At 49.2% G+C, this 23,663-nt stretch overlaps 2 protein-coding genes across 2 annotated transcripts in view; one reads left to right on the top strand and one right to left on the bottom strand.

The window, feature by feature from the left end:
- Positions 1-162: 162 nt before the first annotated feature.
- Positions 163-2,965, bottom strand: LOC128726616 (uncharacterized). Its single transcript, XM_053820431.1, has 4 exons — positions 2,849-2,965; positions 891-2,773; positions 582-816; positions 163-498 (listed from the first exon to the last, which is right to left on the bottom strand). Exons 1-4 carry the CDS (start codon positions 2,963-2,965, stop codon positions 163-165), a joined length of 2,571 nt encoding a protein of 856 aa, XP_053676406.1.
- A 2,769-nt stretch (positions 2,966-5,734) lies between these two features.
- The window catches only part of LOC128723841 (uncharacterized), a gene marked incomplete at its 5' end in the record, with an annotated part of 42,084 nt that continues 24,155 nt past the window's right edge, over positions 5,735-23,663 (top strand). The window contains one exon of the mRNA XM_053817608.1: positions 5,735-6,488. Coding sequence (XP_053673583.1) covers positions 5,735-6,488 — 754 coding nt within the window. The remainder of the gene's footprint in view (positions 6,489-23,663) is intronic.

Below are 23,663 nucleotides of genomic sequence, written 5' to 3'. Positions count from 1 at the left end.
CAGGCCGCGGAGTTGTGATGTGGTACATCGAAAGAAAATTAGCTGGAGTGTGTCCATTTGTACAATATTATCTAATGACCCTATAGTTCCAATCGCTTGACACATATCAAGTCTGTCTTTAAAAATCCTGTATGCGAGTATCCAAGTCGTCCCATAATCATATTATTTTTTGTTCTTGTTCATCAGACTGTAGATCGCTTGCTGTATCTTTTCGTTTTCCTTCAGCTCAGCTTCCACTTGTGCAATTCGATCCTCTCGGTCCTTCAATTTCGTCCGCAACTCCTTAACGTCCGTATCGATCGTTTCGATCGTTCTATCACGCTGAACAAGCGTCTGTTCCAGTTGCTGTACGAGATCGTTCCGTTTCGAAATTTCTCGCTCACGTTCACGAATCTTACATTCAAACTGTTTGCGCTCGGCATCGCGCTGCTCGGTGAGCTTTTGCCGGTCTTCCTCGCCGAGTTTCAACAGCTTTCGCGCATCGTCACTATTTTTTGTCTGAAAATAAAGATAGCTTCAGCTCATAGCTCAAAGCCCCTTCCAGGCACGTATAGCCGCTGCAAATTATCTAGTTCACTCACCATCGCTGCCAGCTCCACCTGAAGTCGCTTGTTTTCCTTCTCGTAATTATCGTCCCGTGTGCGCAGATTTTCGATTTCCTTCACCAGCGCCGAACACTTTTGGCTCTTTTCGCAGTATTTCTTTACGTAGTCCGCCAGCTCTTGCTTCATCTGACTCGTTTTTTTATCGTACGTTGCTGCCACGGTTTTCATCTGCACCAGCTCTCGCTCCAGCAGACGGTTCTCGTTTTCCAAGCTGAAATGTTCCGCACAATATTACTCGATTATATCCACAAACATCTGTGGCTAACGACTGCCCGAAATACTTACGCGGACTCCTTCAGCAAGAGTGGCAAGCTTTTCTTTTGAATTTTGTCGATCTCCGCCATCAGCAGCTGGTTTTGGTGCATCAGTGTGGTGATTTGCGATGTCGTCGATTCCCAGCTGTTGCGTAAATCATTCATCAGATTCGCCTGCATGTTTATCTTGTACGTGTAAAACTCGACGATTTCGGACTTTTCCACATCACTTATCAACCCAGCAGCAATCGCGTCCTGCATCTGCACCACGACCTTGTCGATGCGCTCCTCCAGGTCTCTGCCGAACGTGCGAAGGAACGTGTACTCCGTCGGTGGCTGGATGTGGTGTGTGCTCCCGTTAGCTCTGCTCAATGTGGAAACGTCCGCTTCTAGCGTTGGGACGCTTGATTTTAACATTTCGATCATCCGCGCTAAGTCATGTTTGGGGAAATCGACCGATGCCGTCACCTGAAGTAACGCCTCTAGCAGCTCCACATCGTTGCCACCAGTCAGCCCTTTGGCGATGAGAAACTGGATGGGTTTCTGCTTAAGCAGATTCGTAAGTTTCGCATACCAGACGGTCGGGCAGAGGTTGGCTAGCTCGTTGAACGCATGCAACGCCCACAGGTACACACGGACAGGTCCGTCTGCGAGCGCGTAATCAAACGCAGTGGACGAGCGCGATTGACTCAGCATGCTGCCAAACAGGTGCTGGTAGAAATGCTCCGATGCTTCGTTCATCGTTTCATCGCTAGTGTTTAGCGTTTTAACGATCGTTGTCAAGAATCTCGCGAACGCAACCGCTAGCCGATCGTCGTCGTTGTTCGCAATCATCGCCATCAAGCTGGCAAGCACGGTTTTGCAGCTTTCCGCGAAGGCAGTATTCTGGGGGTTCTTTTCCATGATCGTTCGCAACAGATCGACTGCCTTCGAGCGATCATCTCGCGCGTTGTTGATCAGCTTCGTAGGGTCGAATTCGCAAACTTTGCGGCAAAGCTCTTGGTCGTCCGGTTTCAGCAGGACGATGCACTCCAGGATTTCAAACAATCCCTCACACGACGGACGCTTTCGCGGATATGTTTTGATTTTGGATTTTTTCTTCGGTCCTTCAGCCGTACCGTTCGTGAGTTCATGATTCTCCCAATACTTTTCAATTTCTTGTAGAAAATCTCTCAGGTCTCGATTGAAATACTCATCCGTCACAGCGGCCTTTGCCGGTTGGCCTTCCCGGGTGCCGCTTAACGATCGAACGTAGCGCAGGAAATCAACGACGTGCCGCAAGCTGAAGCTATTCTGTGAGGCCAGCATCAGTCGCACCTCTTCGAAGCTCATGCGCAGCAGATAGTGCAGATCGACTTCCTTCATGTAGTCGTTCTGCTCTAAGATGATGTACATTTTACACGCTAGTAAGCCGAACTTTTTGATCTGTTTGCAGAACCCGGAAATGTTGGTGTTTCTGGTCAGCACGAAAGTCGTCGATAGATTCCGGTGGCACAGGTTAACCAATATCGAAAGGGCGAGCTGGGCCACCTCGCAACGCTCCTGCTTTTGGTGGTTCTGTTCGATCAGGGCAAGCAGCTTTTGAAACAGTCTCTCGATGAACATCTCTTGGCCATAGTTTGAGGCACCGTAGGAAAGGTGATGCAGCAGCGAAAGGACTCGCTTTTGTTGCTCCGGGGTGTGAACTTCCAATAGCAGCAGCGATACGACTGGTAAGAACCGGAACTTTTGAACCAGCGCCACCCGGGTTTCGTCATTCGTCACCGCCCCCTCGAGCACACTTATGACGGACCACAGCAAGTTACTCTTTTTCATGCTATGGCTCAGGAGTTTTTGTAGATTCACGAAGAATACATTACATTCGTACACGGACACATCGAACGCAGGATGCACGGTACTTGCGGACGCCAGTTGCTGAAAAAGCCCGACATACAGGGGTTTTAAAACTCAATTCTGTACCTTTGTAAAGAACAATCAAGCGAAACTTACCTCCAGACATCTGTTCACGAGCGTTTCATTGCCATAGGTACTGCTAATGAAATAGGACTGAATATTGCTGTTGAAATCTAAAATATTGGCCATTTCTGCCGAGCGTCCTGAACTCATCTTGTGACGATTGATAAAACCCTTATCTTAATCCTATATGTTATACATCCACCATCAACAAAAGACGCCGTCGAGGTTTTACGTTGCTTAGGTTATGGCAGCAAATTCTGCTCGTTGTTGAGGAATATTTTTGAAAGAAGCTGACCACAATAGGCTTCAATTATTTATTAATAATACCCTTTATTCGCTGGCACCAGCAACGCAACAAATAATTATATGCACAATTGCAAAAGCAGTAATATCTTCGTATAAAACCTTTTCACCCCGAAAACGTTGGTACTCTTTATATTTTGAATCAAATTTGTTGTCAAACATGTTGACATTGGCATGCTGCCAGTTGGTGCTGTGAAAAGGATGCAAGGCTGTCAGTTTGTTACGGCGCAGCTACACATGTGCGACATGTGCTAAGACGTACTACCGGAGTATTTCTTCATTTATCGGAAAAATATTCTTTCCAGACAATAGAGAGCAGTCTGATAAGTTCCATGACTTAATTTGATTCTCGAAATTTGTTAAAAGCGATACTTTTCTAAGCTAGCAACTCCATGAGTGCAGCTCACACTGCCAGTGTCACACACTGGTGTGCCGTTGCTGGCAATATAAAAATTATAACAATTTGAACTTTTAATCAATATTCAACGATTCAAAAATAAAAAAATATTACATTTCCAAAAAGAAACAATGGTTAAAAAAGGAATAAATGTTGGTTAATAGCTATAGCGCTTCATTTTGAACTGCACTGTTGTGCGCGAAACAGCGAGCACTTTCCAGTGTTTTGGGTGTTGCTAAAAGTGAGGTAAGTTTTTAGCTACATATAGATAAGATGTTCCCCAAGTAAGGTTATCTTTTCGACCGTATCAAAGCTAAATGTTAGATAAAACGTACTATCAACGCATCCATGCAAATTTAATATTTATTTTTCGTAATTGCACGATGACACGAATCTTTTGACAACACCCATTACGGATGCAATTCGTTGGACGGCGCACACCACTGCTCGCCGCAGACGTTAACGGGCGTTTATTTTAACGGACCCGGCAGTGAAACACGGTCGCATACGTACGCTCGTGTTCGCCGGCCACGGAAGGGACAAAACCTAGTAATTGCTCGCGTACCCATTGCATTAGTTTCACGGTGAAATAGAATCAGAATTTTGAAAAGTGCTCGCTACATCCTAAGCACACACGTACCCACACGTGCCAAGTGAACTCAGTGATCGAACGCATCGAAAGGATACGCTTTTTGCTCGGTTGTTACACGTGTTGTTGAAGCCACCGGATCAAGAGAAGAAACAAACATGTGTCGCGAATGAGCAAACAAAAGTTATAATGCATTTCGGTCATCACCTGCACATAACGGAACACGCGAACCGGAAGTGCAACACCGGGTGGAAAAGGAATTCGCAAAAGTGAATCCCTCCCCCAAAAAACCCGATCGGTCGCCACGCGCGCGTTCGCGCGTATCCTTGACAGCAAAGGGCACACCAACAACAACAACAAAACGCATCGTTTCATCGCACTCGGGTACGTGTGCCGTTCCACCAGCGAGCCAGGGATTCGAGCCACCCAGCGCCAGGAGTCGTTGTGCCGCGGGTTTCCGCACGTGAGCGAGATGGCACGTTTGCGCGAGCGACCACCACCACACGCCAATGCACGAGCCCACGAAGGACTCGTCGCGCGGACCGGTGCCTTTTTTTGTCCCTTCCCAACCGCGCCGTGGTAGTGTGTGCGCGCGCGGTACCGAGGAAAGCCGGCCACCCCCAAAACCCCCACGCTTCCCCCAAACACACCGCACCGCACACAAAAAGCCACGCGAGTGCAAGAGCGAGCGAGGGCGCGTTTCGCGCGCGCGAACGTCAAGTTTTAAGCAACTTTCGGGTGCTAGCGCTGGCGCTATCCGGGCGGCATCGTTTTTAAACAACTTCAGAAGTGCGAGGGCGCGCGCGATCGCGACCCACAAAAGGCCACCCCCTTTCCTTGCTCCCTTCCCACCCAAAAAGCAGCCGGCCAGTTGCTTTCCGCGCCATCGCACGTTCGGCGCACGGGGTGTTTTTCTTCGCGGGACGACGCGGTCCACCACCACTACGACGACGACAAGGACGACGACGACGACGACGACGACGTCGAGTTCGTGCGTCGACGCGCGCTCGGTCGGTCAGTGCTGCTCACCGAAACGGTACCGCGCTCAGTCTGTCGCGAAATTATCCTCCGTGCGGAAGGACGACACCACCGACGCCGGCCAACACCGCTACACACACGCTCGCACACGTCTGCACAACCCCAAAAGCGGGGGGGTTTTGGGTTTTTTTGCGCGCGGATCCATCCAACGGGGGTGATTTTTGATCGATCTCTTGTGAACAGTGGGGGGGAGGTTTTGCTCTGGTGTGTGAAAAGTGAAAGAGCTAAATCAAATTCAAAACCCCTCATAATTAGGTGTCCGATTGAAGAGAGTTTGTGTGTGTGTGTGCCGAACCGAACAAGAAGGCTAACGACTTCAAAAAAAAAACAACAGGGCTCTTGGGGAGGTGAGAATCAGAGGATCTTTAGCGTGTTGCGTGTGGAGAAAGGTGTGCTGTGATAAGGAACCGCTACAACCCCGTACACCAACACCAACACCGGAAACAGGACACGAAATAGTGAAAAAAGACCCCGAAAAAAGGACAGTTCATCTTCCAAGGTCGGTCGGGGGCGCACATCCGGCCGGCGGCCCACCAGCATGGCCGCACGGAGCCGCAGAAAGCGGTCACCCACCCACTAACCTCGCCCGAAAAAACCCGCCCTCTCACCCACCCGCACAATGCTGCTGTTCGAGGCCGTCCAAGGAGGCGACCACGACCGTGTCCGCCACCTGTTGGACGGTGGGGCGGACGTGAACGCGCGCGACGACAAGTTCTTCAACACCGCCCTTCACCGGGCGGTGTTCGCCCGCCGGAATCGCCCGGAAATGGTCGCCCTCCTCGTGGCACGTGGTGCCGACTGTAACGCACTCAACAAGCGGCGCCTAACCGCGTCCGAGCTCGCACTCGCCAACGGTCTAGAAGAAGTCGCCCGCCAGCTTGTACGAGCCGAGGCGCAACACCTGGACGATCATCTCGCGTACTACCTGCTGATACGGCGCGGGAACTTGCAGCTGTTCGAGTACCTGATCGCGATCAAGCGGCTCCGGTACGAGGACGAGATACGCATCATCGCCCGGGCGTACGGTGAGCTGCGGCTGAAGAACGTACCACTGCGCGAACCGATGGAGGCGTACCTTAACGAGATCCTGATCAACCACGATTACTGGCTGCGGAATGGGGTGTCGGTGACGGGTGTGAAAGGACGACCGGGCGGGGATTGGCTGCGGGGCCGCGTGGTGGCCATTGTTGAGGGTGTTCAGGCGCTGGTCGGTGGGTATGATCCGCACGATTTAACCGCCGTCGATGGAGCGTTCCTGCTGCGGTTAGCCGGTATCCTTGAGAGCGTGTTCTTCGTGCGCAACCAGTACAAGGCGTTGCCGCTGCATCACCTGGAGTTTTGCATCGGTAAGTGTGTGTGGGTGTAGGTGGGTGTGGAGAGCTCTTTACCCATTTTCCCTAGCAGGAACTTCGAGCAGGATTTCAATTCTCTTTTTTTCCCCCTTTTTCTCGCTCGGAAGATGGGACGCGCGGGCACGTGGCGCCTCGGCCCGTCGGTGCGTTTTGCGCACGGAATTAGTTTTATTGGGTGTCGGTGGGTGGGTGGGCTTGGGTTTCGCGCTTTTGCTCTTATTTAAACAACTTTCGCCGTTGGTCGCGACGTCGCGAGCGTCATCGTCATCATCCGTCATCCGCGTTGGCTAACGGGCGTTTGATGAGGTGTAATTTTTAAACGCAGAGCGTTGCTAGCTCGCTTTGGGTAAGGGGAGCGGGGGAGGGGGGAATGAAAACGGCACGATGAATTGCGATAAATTACGCACGAAATTTAATTTACATCCTTCATTCCGTAAACTTATCGTTAGTTGCATTTCATTTTTAAATTATTAATCGTCACAATTTTGCTCGAGTGTTTCAAGAATTTAACAATCCAAGCCTCCTTCGATGATTATTTGTTGGATGTAATTAGCCTGCTGGGATGTATTTTATATATTATGTCATTTTTTTTATTCTACCACAATTCCTTATCATTATAGGTATTAAATATGAAACGATATGTTTCATCACACATTTGGATGCGATAAAATATTTTTATAGACAATTAGTATCTAAATTCCTTATGATCGCTATACATTTACATTGATTTACACTTTTAAAACATTATAAAACACCGCTTATAACACACCTGTCAAGCGTTCTATTGTATCCTTCAACAAACCCGATACAAACCGGATGTGCTAAATTATCCCTATAAAAGAGATAAAAAAAAGCCGGTAAGAAGGCTTAGCGAAACTATCCAGCCCCGGGCTGGGAGCGGATTAATTCGTAGAATCACGCAGCCCCACCGACGCCAGGACTCCTCCACTTTCTTCTCATCTTACCCCCCGCAACAGGACTCTTAATCTTTGCGCTGCGTTTTGCGAATTTTCCACCGGCTCATCTCGCCCCTCCCCGCTCTCAGGGGGTGTTTCCTCTTTTTTCTTCTGCTTCACCCTCGCAGCTGGCGATTTGTTCGGCCGCGGTGCATTTCGCTGCGTTAAACAACCTCCGCGCGCGTTTTTAACACAAAAAGAATAACCTAACTACTAACCGTCCCATCCCATGCCATTCCGTTCCACCCGTTTCGATCCTGCCGTATCCTGTCCCGGGCACGTATCCTGGAACGGGACACCAACTCCCCCCCCCACTCCCCCCCCCCCCCCCGTCGGTCGCGCACCGTTCGTCCCGTCTCTGTCTCACGGACACGCTTCACTCACTCTCGCTGCGCCGACCCTCGCACCCGGTTGTGGGGTGAATTAAAAACGCTGAAAACGGTTGTAAAAGACGAGCACTGACTCCTTTCTCATCCTCCGGCCTGAGGGGATGTTGGAACTCGTTCGCAAGGGGCGTGTGAGCCGTGGGGCGATTGTGGAGGGGTACGGGCGGCTAGTTAGAATTTTTAGAGTTTGGTGCTGTTTAATTTTCCAGTGGTGGAACATGTTTAATTTACTGTTGCAATCTCACTCTCGCGCGCATAGTTTCTACGATGGACTTGCATGATGGGTTGAAAAATGCAGACGGAACAAAATCGAAAGTCCATATAAATTGAAATACTTGTAATCTGAATATGTTCCTACACATTTAAAATGCTAAATAATTTAAAATTATTAAAAAAGCACTCGTTTTTGAATTTTTCAAACAATTTGTAAACGATATTGCAACCATATTTATCTTTTCTGTTAGTTGGCGATTACTTCAAATAGCATCGAGTTTTAAGCGATTTCAGGAATCCATTCTCCCGGCTCACTAAAACAAATCTATATGTACCCCAAGCAGTCGCACAAACGCGGCCAGAGCTGCAGGGCCTCGTAATCGCAATGGATCAAACTGCAGAATGCAGCCGTTCGCCCATGCGATTTGCTTATATCGTTTCTTTTTCGCTTTTCTACTTTGCCTCGTTGAACCCATGGCCCACGGCGGGTTTGCGTTTGTCCTGCCATGCAAGAGCTAGAGCGAGAGGGAGAGAAATGCACCAACAAGACCAAGAAATGATGCTTTCTTCACGTGGCACCGGTCGGGAACGGTCTCATCCGTTGGGATGTAATGCAGGCGAAGAATTATGCGTACTGTGTGTGTTTGTTCGCCCTCCGGGGTTAGGGAAATAAAGAGAGAAGGCTAGAGTGAGAGAAAGAGAGAGAAAGAGAGAAAGCAGACACATTTGGTGAGCTGGCGGAGGATATGATTCTGCGAATTTATGGTTCTCGTATCTTGCGAATCTCGCCGTCGGAAAGGCAATTTTAACGTCATATCATTTATTTATTTTGTTCCTAATCGGTTTAAGCACTTCCTTTTTTTTCAGACTTTACTAAAATGAAGAAAAAGGCTAACATCTTTAGAGCGTTACAAAAATAATTTAAAAATATTCTTATATTCCGTTAACCATCAACGATGGCTGCTATGGTTGCTATGGGCTACCGTGAAGTTAATCCTATCGACACGTGGGCAGAAGGAAAAACACCCACCATTCAATGAATTCGATTAACCACTCATTAATCAATTTGCGTGTAACGAACAAAAAAAAGGACATCCGGAACCGCGAGATTGTGAAGCGACAAAAAAACGCACGCACACACAATTCGTGATTGTGCCGCGAGCGAAAGCGTAAAATAAAAACGCACACAATCAGTCGTACCGGGCGGGTAATAAAACAACGAAGAACAAAAAAAAACTGCAAACCCACACTGTCACACAGCCACCCCCTGCAAAACTCACCCTTGCTGTTGTTGTTTTTTTTTATTTCCCAGCAGACACACCGGCTTGCGGATGGTCAGTTTTGTTTTGAAGCGTAAATTGACCCTTCCGTCGGGCCGCCGGGCATTTTTTTTCTCATTATTGTTCTTGTTGCTGTTCGCCGTTTTTCCCTTCTTCAGCCGGAGGCACGTTTTTCAAACCTGGCAGCTCCTGCTGTTCCGATCATTCAACCCAACCAGAACAGCTGTTCCGTGCCGGTTGCGTCCCGAACCGGATACGCTGAGGGGGGAAAAGCCGGGTCGCAGCTGGGATGGGGATGCAAATAAAACCGAAAACAAAATTAATACAAAAAAAAACCCCTCACACACACCCAAGCTAAAAGGTTCAACGGCCGCCGCCACCGCCGGCGGTTGCGTTCCTTTGCGAAAGGGTTCGGTTCCGCCATGGTCGTAATCTGATTACCGAAATTCAGTCCCTCACACCCGTTGTACCGGATACCGTTCGCATTTGGGGTAGATTCGCAAGAGGGTGAGAAAACGCAACAACAACAACAAAAAAAAAACCTGGTCAAAATACGATGATCCCTTCCCGTGGGGGTGGTGATTTTGGGAACGTGATTTGGGGTTGATTCGGTGGTTAACCCGGATGGACATCATCATCACCTTCCGGGGCTTTTTTGGGGGAGGAGTGGGCACTGCGGGAAGGGACCCAACCGAAAAAAGGGTCAATTCGTCACACCACTTCGGGCGGAGCGGAAGATGAAAGAAAATTAAGGGGTGGCCCCCGAAAACTTGTGACCAATTGGTCAGGGGAAGTCGAAGGGCGCGTTTTGGACGAAAGGTGACGAAAGGGATACCTTGCCATTTGGCCTTGTGCTGGAAGGGGCCAACACGAAGGGTTGCAATTGAACCCCGAACCCGTTACGTGGCGTGAACGTGAAAGTGCTCGCTAATTAGAGCGTGTCCAATGGCCGGCACGCGCCGTATGGCGTGTGAAGTAGTTTCGTAGTGGTTATTTTTTTTGTTTCTTCCCATTTTTCGGTCGCTGACTTCATTATCCTTGGAGCATGAACGCACTATTGGATGTTTCTGTGTGTTATGTGTTCTGTAAACAAGAACATGTGTCCTTTTGGTTGCAGGAAGTTGATCGTCATCGAAAAGAAAGTCAGCATGTTAACGTAAGAAGGCTAACGGTAACGGTGAACAATGTTTTATTGCGTACTCGTTTTAAGCAAAAGAATTATAACAAGAATGAATCTAAAATGTATTTTAGGAAATGTATTTTCTATCGAATATAATGACCAATGCTTGGTTGTTTGAAAATAGCACAAAATTGTCATGATCAAAATCAAATGACTTGCTAGCGTAACTTGCTTTCATAGCTCAATCATTAATTTAAGTGATTACACATCGTTTGATGCATGGATGAAATAGATTTTAAAAGGACTTAAAATGTAAAAACGAGCGAGGATAAAACCCGCATTCTGTGTTACAACGAATCCAAGTCCGTGATCATCTTCCACAGCTTACAAGTTACTTAACACCCGGAACAGCGCGAAGTGTGAAGAAAAGGGTTTGACACAGGCAAGAAAGAGCCAGAACAAATGAAACAAAAAAGAAAGGACAGAACGGAAAGCGCGTGGCAGAATAAACCCCCGGCCAGTTTTCCACCATTCATGCCGCAAGCAAACACAGCATCCCTGCAAAACTGGGGGTCCATTATCGCGGTTAGCTCCGAACTGAGCCTCGATCTCGAACCTCGATCTCCGGTGCATTGCTGGATGCGTTTTAGCGCGAGTTTTGCGTGCGTGCCAGTTTGTGTGTGTGTGTGTGTGTGTGTGAGGTGGGGAAGAAAAAATAAACAACACTAGCACGAACCCAACCCCCCCCCCTTGTGGGGTAAAAAGGGGGATGAAAAAAGGGACCGCAAGAGGGTTGGCGAGCGCAAAAATCACATACGCGCCAATCGACGCTAAATGCATCCGCCAACAGAGCAAAAGACGGAGGCGGCCCCCGTTGGCATTAGCCTGCAAGACAAACGGTGCACACTTGCAAATGCACACACACACACACACAATTCCTCCACCCAACTCGCGTCTGGAGTGTGCAATTCTCAGCCACGGGAAAAATGAACATCGCTGAAAAAGACTAACGAAAGCAAAAAAAAACACACTCTAAACCAAATAAAAAAAGGAACGCCTGGAACGATGATGCACCGGTACGGCGGGCGTGTGCATGTGTTTGTTTCGCGCGCAATGCAAAGTGCATTATTTTTATGATTATTTTTGCCTCCTCTCCACCCCGCCATCCCTGTTTCCCGTGGCTCATCCCTCGTGAGCTCAGCCTCAGGCGCAGGCCTCTTTGTGTCAATCGTTTCGAGCTCCTCTAAAATCCCTCACTCACTCGCTCTCTCTCTCTCTCTCTCTGTTGGGGCTGTTCGTATTTTTATTTCACCGTCTCGGCCGCCTGCCCCCAAAACCCCAACCCCACCGCTCGGGTGCACGGCGGGTTGGCCGTTGGCCTCGGGAGACAGATAATAATAAAGAAACACTGGTGCATGTGCAGCAGCGCCGGGTGATAGTTCTTGCGCAAAAAAGCGAGCGTCTTCGGTTCGTTCGCGTCTGGAAGCGTAACGAACAATGAAATAAAACACCAACAAAAATGGGTGGCTCGCAAAAATAACACACGCACAGCTGGTGGAGCATTTGCCTAGCCGGCGGGTGGAAATAATGAACAGCAACAACAACAAAAAAACACCAGGCAACGCAATTCCGGACGGCATTCCGTCGAGGCGTAGCAGAGAGGTTGAGGAAGATTTTTTTTATTCAAATTATGAACCCCAATTGGAGGAAGGAATGAGTCGAAAAGGGGAGGAAGGGGAGAGCAAATGTCATGAAGAAAAAAAAAGGACAACGCGTGGCAATTATCATAAATTAATTAAAAATAATCACCGTGCTGGCGAGGTACGACAACGAGCAGAAGAAAATCTTCCTCTTCTTCGAAAGACTTTTTATGCCGACTGGTATAAGAAAACAAAATTATGAAAAATATATCTTAAACACTGTAGCTTACAACCGCTCAACTGAACGCAACCGATCGGGTTGCATTTCTTCGAAGATTTCAAAGATTTCTCATCCATTCCAATCCTCCACCACACATGACCATAATCAACGAGTTTGGAGTGCGAGGGCGTGCAACAAGCGAAACACAAAAAAAAATCCGCATCCACAACATAAACAACAACCCCTTCACGGTGATCGCAGCTGCATCACCCCCACACTCGAATGATCGTTTGCTAAAGGATTCAAGAGAGCGAGAGAGAGAGAGAGAGAGAGAGAGAGAGAAAGATGAAAGATTTGAGAAATAAATGCAAAGAAAGGAAGTAATGGAAATGTTTCTCCACCGAAACCCTCGTTTAGGGGCGAGATGCAGCACAACGAGCTGCAGTGAGATAGATAAACAAATGATCTACCGAAGCGGGATGTTATTTGCACGAACCAACAAGGGTTGCAGGGCACGATCACGGCGATGACTGCACCGTTGCAGCTGCATTAGGCGTGTGCAGCGTGGAGGTAATAAGGGTAAATAAAAATTGTTAAAAATATCGAAAGCGACCGTTGCACGGCGTTGTGAAGCTGGAAACGGCTCTGCTGGAGCAGTACAAGTCGTGTACATAACCTACAATTGGTATTTTTATATCGTATAATATGCAGATTGGTACATTTAATTTTTTTGTTTTAAAATTAGTTGAATTTTAAATTCTCTCATCAACTTTGTTCAACATTGATTTATATTTTAGAAACAAAAGTAAGGATGCAAATATCAGCAATTTTTCAAGGTCTGTTTTCCTAACCTCAATCACTTTCGTGCTTGTGCACCTTTTTACCTCGTATTTTTATCTTATCTACCATGGCCGACTCGTGTGCTCTGTGCACGTCTCACTGTGCATCAGATGGAGTGCATTTCCTATTTTTTGCATTTTTGCAACACCTTTCTTGCACCAACCTCGCCCCATCCTTGCTCCAGCGCTGCAACGGACACCAGAGCACGGTGCATGTGTTTACGTGCCATTTTTACGAGATGCTCGTTTTTCACGCGTGTTTATTTTCTCATCCGTTGCACTATTTTTGATCCGGCAACTATGAGTGTACGCACGCCAGCAAGCTCCTTGCCCGATCGAGCTGCAGCTGGGTAACACTTTCGGAAAATGCGTTGTTATTTTGCACGGCACAATTTCCTTCGAAAAGTGATGATCGCATGGAAAGACCATTTTCTAAACCGGAAACCGTGGAATGGAATGGAATTTTTGCTTGCTTATCCTTTCGCGCCTGCCCGCTTTTTGTGTGGGAGGAAATGGTTTTTTTCCGTGCACGAGGGTCACCAGATCGGTTAGCTGGAAAGACCTAAAAATAGTCCCGATTACTCATCCCAATCGACGATTTTTCGCCATCCAATCGCTACCCTTGTCACGGCATTCGTTTCCGTTCCACCGATCGATCGCTTATAGTTGAGAATTTCTCTAAAATGGCGAATTTGGCGCCGCAGGGCCTCGGAAAAACCGTCCAATTACCCGAAACGTCCGCTGATTAATCGCACGGGAAAATATTTATCCCCGGTTGCTCGGGTTCGATTAGCGGACATGGAATTTGTAACGCGATACCTGGCACGGGTTTGGGTAAAGAAAAACAAACCAACTGGCTACCGACTGGCCAGGATAATCATCCGAACCGGGCCGCCAATTAGGACTCACCGCTCGTCGACAGGTCCCCACAGGGCAGGACATAATTAACAGCTGCCAGCAGGGGTTTCGGGTGGTGTCCCGTACCGTGAGCATTGCTACTATTACCCGCCAAACGCATGCCGTGCCGCGGTGAAGCTTTTCCCACCCGCTTTTCTTTGGTGGGAGGCTGTTGTTTAATAAGATGGCGCAACCCCTTCGGGGAAAGGGCCTTTCGGTGCTCGAGCCGTCCAGCATTCATTTCGTGCTGTTACAAAACATTAATTCGCATAAACATACCAGCTTTATCGCTTTCCAGCCACCGCGCCAAGGACCTGTTTCACTCACCAAAAAACCCCGTTAGTGCTATCTCTTTCATTTGCTCATTTACCCTTCAAGTGGATCCTTAAGTTTCGCTTCCCTTCCCGTCATTTCCATCCCGCCCAAGAAGTCCTGAAAAGGATCCGGCTTCAAGGCTCGCTTTTCACTTCCCTCCTCCTCCTCCTCCACCCCCACCCCCACCGATCGTCACCCGAACGCGCCGTGATCGATATCCAATTTGGAGCATAAAATGCAACCTAATCCTTTCGTTCAAATTTTAATGCCCTGCTGCCCCTAGGACCGGTCGAAGCGCCGGCTTCCACCCTTTTCCCACCCTTTCGCCCCCTCCCCCTCCCCCTCCACCGCCTCCCTTGTGCTCCTATGGTCCGGTGCGTCTTTGCATACGGAATGCGCTAAGAACATGCGCATCTTCCGCAGCCTATGCTAAGAAACTGGCAATGTACGAGAAAAGTCGTGAGAGAGAGAGAGAGAGGGAGCGAGGGAAAGCGAGAGAAAAAAAAATGGCGAAACTATATTATTGGAACTCTCCGCATGCATTATGCACGGCTAAGACTAAGACGCCGACGAAGCGCAGCACACGTACGCCTTTATGTGCTACATACACACGTACGTGCGGGCGGGCGTCCAGATAAGTATATGCTTGGTTGGGGGGAGGGGTGGGGGTGGGTGGGCATCACCTTCACGGCACACACCCCGATTTTGGGATGTAAGTGTGCGTGTGCACCACCCTTCGTCCCTCCCAAATGGGTGGGTGGGTGGTTGGGTGGGTGGTGAACCATATGCGACGCGTTCGTGTGCGTACGTATGTGTGATCCCGAAGAGGGATGTGTGGCCGGTTGGCGTGTTGGGTGGCTTAAGATTTTCTTAAGAAAACTCACCCACGAGCCTCACCACCACATCCGGTGGGTGGCATGTGTGTGTGTATGTGCGCAATTATCCCTCCCACTCCACCGGAAAACAGGGAACACTGGCCAAACGATTGGTCCAAGACAGCAGGACCCGAGTTTTCTTATCTCCCCGGTGTGCTTTTCTATTTGCATAAGACAACCGACCGCTTCGGCCACCCCCGAAACAAGTGGTGGGTGGCAGTCTGGGAAGGGGAGGGGGGGGGGCTTGAGAGGGAGACGGATTCGGACCAGTTCCTCTCTCCCACACACACACGCACACATGCGCGTTTTTATATCTCCCACCCTGGTTTTAATGGGCTTTTCCTCTCAAAGCGGGCGCCAGGGAATGGCTCGTTTCTTAACACCCACACACATGCTGACCGAAGATGCTGCACACGTGTTGCGGCGGCGTCTTAATAAAGGTCCTTTTTCTCGGGTGTTCTACCCCCTTCCCTCTCCGCTCTCGCTAATCCTTTCTTCCCGGGTCCACGCTCAATTTATTCGCAAACTCACGCGCCACGTCCCCTTTTTCCCGGAGCTGAGCTGAGCTTCATTATCCACCGGCCGCGGGGATTATGGTGGGGTAGTAAACTGCACCCGGCCCGGGGGGGGGGGGGGGAGGGGGTGAGTAGGTGGCCAGCAAAAGCGGGGGAGGCAGGGGAGCAAATGAGGAACATTTTGCTGTGGTTTGCAGGCGATTCCGAACCCATTTCGACTTTCGAATCACGGTCTCAGCCACCTCCCCCAATCACGGGGTGAAAGCTCCATTGTCCGTACGTGTGTGGGCTGTATGTGTGAAGCTAGCCCCCTTTCCTTTACCGCTCGCGGTTTGAACCACCCAAAGCGGCCAAACCGGCCAGCAGCTGTGTGCTTGTGTGGAGCGTGTATGCATTAAAGATAAGACGTGTGTGTGTGTACACACATAAAATGTCTAAGAAAGCGGAGGGATATAACCCAGTCCGACCAGTCCACCCACCGCCCACCACCAGCAGCACACATACAGCCGTGTAGCCTTCGCCTACCACCCACCACCAACGTATCCTTCCAGCTCTTGGCCCCTGGAACTTTCCTCTTGACCCTTGTGCGCTAGCCACCCGGCCTGGGAGGAATGATTCCCCAGCAACGAGTGGGAGGTTGTGGGTGGGTGGCCTTTTCCTCTCACCGGTCAAAATGAAGGAAGGGAGGCCCGACACACACACACGTGCACGTGTGCGAAATAAGTGGGGTTTGCGCTAGTGGGAAACTTTCTTCGGCCAAACCCGGCAATTCGGCAGTCGACGGAGAGGTTTCGGAAGAGGGTGGCCCGACGCTTATCGGCACACATACCCCCATACCCAACCCACCAAAATCTGGCTCGAAGCTACCCCCCTTCCCCTTTCCAGCTAGTTGGTGTGGACCTTCGGTGCTAAACTTACCACCCACCGGTTTGGGGCCCACCCACGAGAAAACAATAAAGATTCGCATGGCCGTGTGCCACGGGTTTGTATGTGTGCACGCACCCAACAACCCTTGGCCCGGGGAGGATGGGCACGTTAAATAGAAAGTACGTACGTGTGTACCGGTGTGTATGCGTGTGTGTGCGATCAAGTAAGACAGAGAGAGAGAGAGAGCGAGAGAGAGAATGACTGAGCAAAAGAGCCCGCGAGCGCATACGTGAAAGGACGTTGAAACGTCTTAAACAACGGTCCTTGTGCTACGGGGGTGGCCAAGCACCACCGAAGACTGCGTCATCGTTCGTGAAGGGTGTTGCCATGGGGAAGAAACCCACCCTCACGCTCGCAAGATGGAGGCACACAAAAAGGGGTGACGAATCGGCATCAATGAGAGGGGAGAGAAGCGGTGTCCTTTTTATCGGTCCGAGCTAAGAAATGGGTGGCACTAATACATCTTCGCCCAGTTCACCCGGCGCTGGGGGTCTTCGATGGCATTCCGCCGTGTGTGTGTTGAGATGAAGTTTCTCGGAAGGATGAGAAATGGATTCGATTTGAAATTCAAAACCGCTCACAAACATCACCTTCCCATCGCCTTTTCCGGTCCACGGACGGTTGGTCATCCACGGACGTCCAGGCAAGGTGAAACGACTGGCCACACCACGGCGCATGGTAACTGGGGGGGGGAGGGGGGGGGGGGTGAGAGAGCTCTCTTTCCCCTCCCCCACACACCCCCCTCCCTCTTTCCCAACAAAGGCTCTCGGACTCAGCTCCGGGCAGCTCCTTGTAAGACGTTTTCCATTTTCTAAGACGCTTTCCAAGACAATCTCGCCCTCTTCTGCCTGTGAAGACTGGAACCGGGTGGGTGGTAACATTTCCACCCGGTTGGGCTTCATTCGCCCCACCGCCATTGTTGCCGTTCCACCCCCCCACCCCCAGTGATTGCAGCATCAACAAAACAAAGAGCTCAACCGGTGGGTGAAGCGTGCCCGGGAGCAGCAGAGGGCGAATGGCGCCGACGGGTGGCCATTTATATAGCGGAGGGCCAAGAAAATTCCCCTCGCTCTCTCTCTCTCTCTCTCTTACCTGCCACCGTGCCACGTGGTCGGAATGGAGGCGCATGGTCGTTTACTGGAATTGTGCGAAGGCAAGCGAAAAAGCATAAAATGCAAACGAGAGAGAACCGGGCGAGGTGTTTAATGGGAATTTGGAGCGGTGGGTGGGGGGGGGGGTGTAGGTGGGTGGATGGGAGGAGCAGGGAGGTTTGGTTATATTATAGCTTGTTATGTCCGCTGTAGTCAGGTTCCGTTTCGGTTCATATTCAAACGGTGCTCCTCACGGGACCCACCACCGGGCGTAAGTGAGCGTTCCTTTACATGTGTGAGTGTATGTGTGTGTGTGTGTGTGTGTGTGTGGGGGTGTGTGGCTTCACCCACCAATCAACCACCCACAGAAACTGGACATGTGTGCTGCTTACGGCTAGGAAAATTAACCACCCCGATACCCGTCGGAAGGGCGATCGGTCGCCTTCTGTAAGCAAGGGACTCCTTAAGGGACACACGCACTCGAGTCGGTCGCGCGAGCGAGGTTTCCGATTTCCGGGCGATGCGTTGGGAACGGTGTACGAAACGGAAAATGGAATAATCGATTAAAAACATTCGCTACACGACCCACGCGGGGTGGGGATCTCCCAACGGGAGGGTTCTTCCACCAACAGGATAGTTGATAATAGTAATAAGGACAAATTGTTAATCCAAGCGCACGCAGAACCTATTTTGGGGTATTCGGGATAAACCCTTGCTGAGAAAGCGCTTTTAAGTTTCTCGATATTAATTATGGGATGCGTGTGTGCGTGCGTGTGGTCTTTTCAATATTAAATTTGCTTTCAATAAGCTCTCAATTGGTTCTCGAATGAAAGCTCAAATAACCGTGTGTTCTGTATAATTTGTATTATATTTCTACATATGCAGCCACATGACAGATTGTCTGGCAATTACTTTCTGCATTTGACCTAGCTGATTACGCTGAATCTAGATCTAAAGCTAGATAGACAGAAGAGCCATTAATCGGGCGGGGTTTGAAGCCCTCGAAACGACCAAACCAAACTCCCAGACCAATGACGCCATGCATCATTTGTTATCATCTTGCACGTTTTTGGCATCGTTTTCTTTTTTTTTTCGTTTGTCTCCTTTCGTTCTCCACTCCACAATAATCTCAACCGTACGGGGCGAACATATGCAGCGATTAGCTGCAGTCACACAAATCTTAGCCTAAGCCAAACGCAGCACCGACCGAAGGCGTAACCCGTTACAACACCGAATCCGATTCTCCTGGTTCCTTTCACAAGCCCCCACGCTTTCTCGGGTTTTGCGTTCCGAGTTGATTTACAACGTTACTTACAGACGTCATTGAGCTGTCCCATCCGACTTGCCCGAGGATATCGTTCGCAACAATGTTTAGCTCGACCCGATGGTTTTAGACCGGCAGGCCCGGCACGGAACAAGGGCGAAAAAACGGACCCCCTGGTAGGGCGGGTTAACTGCTGCCACCCTGACAATGCATCATAAAACGGGCATCGGGCATTGGGGGAAAAAGGGGACGGAAAAACGGATTCATCGTGCCACCGCTCGCCACCAACCGCCGGAGATGAGCCCTCGGTGGATAATAAAACGCACATCGGGTTTGATTTAATGCCACCGATCCCGGGAAAAGAAGGTCCCGGCCCTTTTCTGCCGTTGTCTGCACCGCACGAAGACGGTGTATCCTTTATCCTTGTTGGGAGGACGATGGTGGGAGCAAAGGGTGGAAACGGTAGCAAAATTGAGCCGCCTTGGGAAAGGACCTCGCAAGGGCTGGCTGGGTGCTTCGTTTTGTCGATTCCAACTTAGCAAAGATAAATGCATTATTTTGCGACTTATGGAAGTGGTTGTTTGCGGGTGGTTTATTTAGCAGCCTTATGTACAAGCGTTTGGTCGTTTGCAAGGATACGCGTAGGCTTGCTGATTTGATCAAGCAGCTCGAGTAAAGGACTTATTTAATCGATCGGGTTTTACATCGGTGCAAGACTTTGAAAAAGGGGTCGCTTTTCTTCATTCGATTGAGGAACTATCAAAACTTCATTTTATCTCAGCGTATGGAGCATTCGAGGTGAGTTAAGTACCATGTCCGTTCGTCTTCGAAGGTTATTCACACCTTATTGGTCTTCCTTACTGCGATCTGCTGGCTCTTTGCTAGGAGTTAAACGTGCTTCCTGGGCGCTCGTTTGAGAAACACAGAAAGAGAGCGAGAGGGAGAGACGCTGTGTTTCCTCGCCAAAGGCACCGGAGCAACCCCTTCCTGCTGATCCGGCACGCTTTTCGACACCTCTTAACCTTAGAGACTGACGAGACTGGGTCGACGTTTGGAGACCTACTTCCCACTGCCACTGAGCCATCGAGGACGAACCCTTGGCAAACGATTCCGGTCGAAGGGATGCCAGATGTTCGTCGCCTCTTGGCCACAAACTTGACCCACCCGGCAATCGTCGACGTTACCGGCACGGACCGGCGATGTCCTTCCGGCGATGTGGAGGCGTACGGCCCACGACGGTACGGCACACGGCGGCTCGTGGCGTCGTGGCAGGCCGCAAATAATGTTTGACTAGGATCGGTGCCGGAACCGGGCCCAGGCGCAAGGACACACCCGCACAAGATGATGCGCCCCAAAACCAAACCAACGACTTCGCGGTGTTCGGAACGGCTTTAATGAACTGTTGAAACGATAATCCGGCACGGCCGTGAAACGATGAACGGCTGGAAGGATAATGGCACGTGGGCGTTCCTGCCGACGATCGTTGCTGCGTTGCCGTTTTGGGGGTAAACTCTTGGCAATTCATCAAGCGTATCGTGGCCTAGTGAAAGTGAACGCGTTTTGCATCGGATGATTGGGTTGAACCTTATGAATGTGTGGCAAAATTTTAAGCATCGATCGATGCTTTTTATAATGGGCATGTTCAACGAAAGGAAACTCCCAACGCCTCAATGTATGCAACATGCGATGCAGTCTATTTTTATGAAGCTTTTGTTTGGGATAATTTAGTTGTAAATCTAAGTTAATCATGTAGATTCTCTTTAATTAATGATTTGTGTACTGCCTCTACTTTGAATAGAGTTTGAATCAAAGACATAAACGAAATTCGATTGATGAATGAAAATAATATTCATACAATTACATGGAAATATGGAATCTGATAATGATGATTTTATTGGTCTTCTCTATAACGAAAGATAATCGACTTTATAATAACTAAAGTTCGTAGGTATCTGATTAGTTTTTATCAGCCACAACATTGTATAAAACATACGAAGCATCTCTAACGTTCCTACATTCGCAATTTGTGGCAATATATCCTACACGAAAATAATACTTTTTGCTCAAATGGATACCGTCCACAAACAGAGCCAAAAACGGAGCAAAACCTCACCAACACCACCACTTGCTGCTGGCTTCTACCTTCAGTTTCATTTTCACCCTTCGGTTGAATTTTAAAACATCAACTCGCTCCCCCACACGTCCCTTTCGAAGCGCTCCCAAAAACACACCTTCGCCCATTCCCACTGACCAACCGTAAACCACGGCAATGAACTTGTTCGATATACTTTGCGGCACGATGGAACCATACTTTTTGCACCATTCGCTCCCATTCGCGTTCATCTCGTACCATACGTGCCATCCGTTCACGTACGTGCATCTTCCCCGGCGCGAAGGACTCCAAGACGGCAAGCAAATGGAGGCCGGCCTGAACGTATATAACCCAAGCCACCAGCCGTGTCCATATGTGAGGGGGGTTGTTTTTCTTCCGAGACCTTTTGCCCGGTATGAAAGGATTTTTATGTACCACCGCTCACATACGGCGTTACACCGCAAACATCCGCACTGGGGCCGCTTTTCTTACTATTTTTTTTGCTGTTGTTTAAATACAACCCTCCACACACGTGCGCGGAAGATACACGAGAGCAAGGATTGTTGGGAAAGAATTCACATCGACCAGCACAGCGTCAGCAATAAAGTGTGGTACGAGAGTTTAAGCATTGTTTAAGACCTTTTCTCTAAAAAAGCGCAAGTCAGAAGGCCAAAAGGATCGTGATGGAGTGGCTTCAATGTGCTACATTTAATGCATTTTCCCTTTGGCACACCAAAAAAAAATAAGGGTCACTATTTTTAAACAAACATATGCATTGCATACGTTGCGCTAATATCCGCGTACGTGTGAAACGTTCTTGCTTCGAAGTATTGCAACTATTTCCCGCAAAGAAAAAGAACCAAAAAGAAATGCTGATAGCAGCAGAACCCACGGTGTGGTAAAGACATGCCGCTAGGACATCGTCTGCACGAGAAAGCAAGCGGCATCAGTGGTGTCGTGCGAGCGCTTTCCCATTGTGTGCGGTTGTTTTTCCCCGGCACTAGTGTGCCAACCGAGCGCCATTCTTCGCACCATATCAACACATTACTTGTTAAAACACGCCCGAGCTACGTACGAAGGCGCCAACATTGTTGTCTCTTTATACATATTTTTTTCTTGCTCCTTTTCCACCCCCACACTCTGCATTCTTTTGTGGTGCGCTCGTGTACGTGGGGGGGTTAGTTTTGTTTTTCTCTTTCATTTTCTTTCCTACATTTGCGCTCAAATGGGACGAGCCGAAATCTTTTTTTCGCGCACCAATACTAAGGGAATGCCGCCTGTGGCTGGTGCTAACGGATCCTTGCATGCGGTCTGCAAGGACTACTGACGGGGTGTTCATTTTTTTTCTTCTCTTTTATCTCTTCTTTTTTTTTTTGGCTTCACCCCCCATTTTTCCTATCCTATCCAGTATTCACGCGCGCGCACTTCCCATTTTACCGGCTCTCTAGCGGTTGGGCATTTTTTTTTCCTACCACTTCCATTTTTCTTTTCAACCCCTTTTTTATTGAACCCAGTGTGTGGTCGAGTATTCTGCGGCATACGATATCGAGCGGCACCTTCTTCGTCCTTTTCTTGCGAGTGGAGCTTCTTGGTTCTCTAGAGCAAACCAACAAAAAAAACAGTATCTATTTCTTTTCCTTCCCTTGTGTTGTTCGGGAGCCATTGCGCTTTGCGCTATCCTTTTTGCCTGCTATCGATCTGCTTCGTGGGTAGGGTTTTTTTTTGTGTTTTCCCTCTCTAAATGTGTATGAGTGTGGTTCGTGATATTTCACCCCGTCCCGGGTGGGTTGGGCTTTTATGGGCTTTTTTTCGTCTTTTTTTTGTTTGGGTTAGCCCTTCGAGAAGAAAATGGCTGCACATTCATTATGGCGGTCAGACGATGAAGGCAAAAAAAAAGTGAAACAAGAATTTGCTCTCGCTGGTGGCAGGGCACTGGAAGTTGTTTTTTTTTCATGTGCAACATGAAGAAACCCGACTAGCAGCGCCATTAAAAGCAGGAGACAAAAAAAAATAACCGAAAACACATCCCTTATTCGCCATGCGACAAAGATAAAAGCAAGCAAAATATAGACAGACAGACGAAGAAACTGCACGGAGTGTCAGAGAAGGCCATGACGCTCGTAGTCGTTTTTTGCTACCATTTTTTTTTGTTCGGTTTTACTCCATCGCAGTAGCTGCTGCTGCCACTCTGACTGGTGCAGCGGAAAGTTTCACGCCAGAAGCAGACTCATCCTGCCCCTTTCCCGGGGTACGAATTTCGTGACAGCTCCCAAAGCAGTCGAAGCGACCCGTCGGCTCCGAAATCAGCTCGGTTTCGGACACATTTTTCACTTCCCACTCTCCAGTACCCGGTGAGGTGCCGTTTTCTTGTGCCGTTGTTGTGCTTTTGGCCATCACGCCAAACACACACACACGCGCGCGCCCAAACACACCTTTCTGCCGCCCAAAGAGTGATACAGCGAAACCACAAACCGTTGGGTGATGCGCAAACAAACTAGGGGAAAAAATAAATAAGAAACGAAATCCGAGCTGCTGCCAA

This window comes from Anopheles nili, chromosome 3 (genome assembly GCF_943737925.1).
Source record: "Anopheles nili chromosome 3, idAnoNiliSN_F5_01, whole genome shotgun sequence".
Taxonomy (NCBI): Eukaryota; Metazoa; Arthropoda; class Insecta; order Diptera; family Culicidae; genus Anopheles; species Anopheles nili.
The sequence above is the reverse complement of the archived record's forward strand: the minus strand, read 5'-3'. Positions and strand labels throughout refer to the sequence as shown.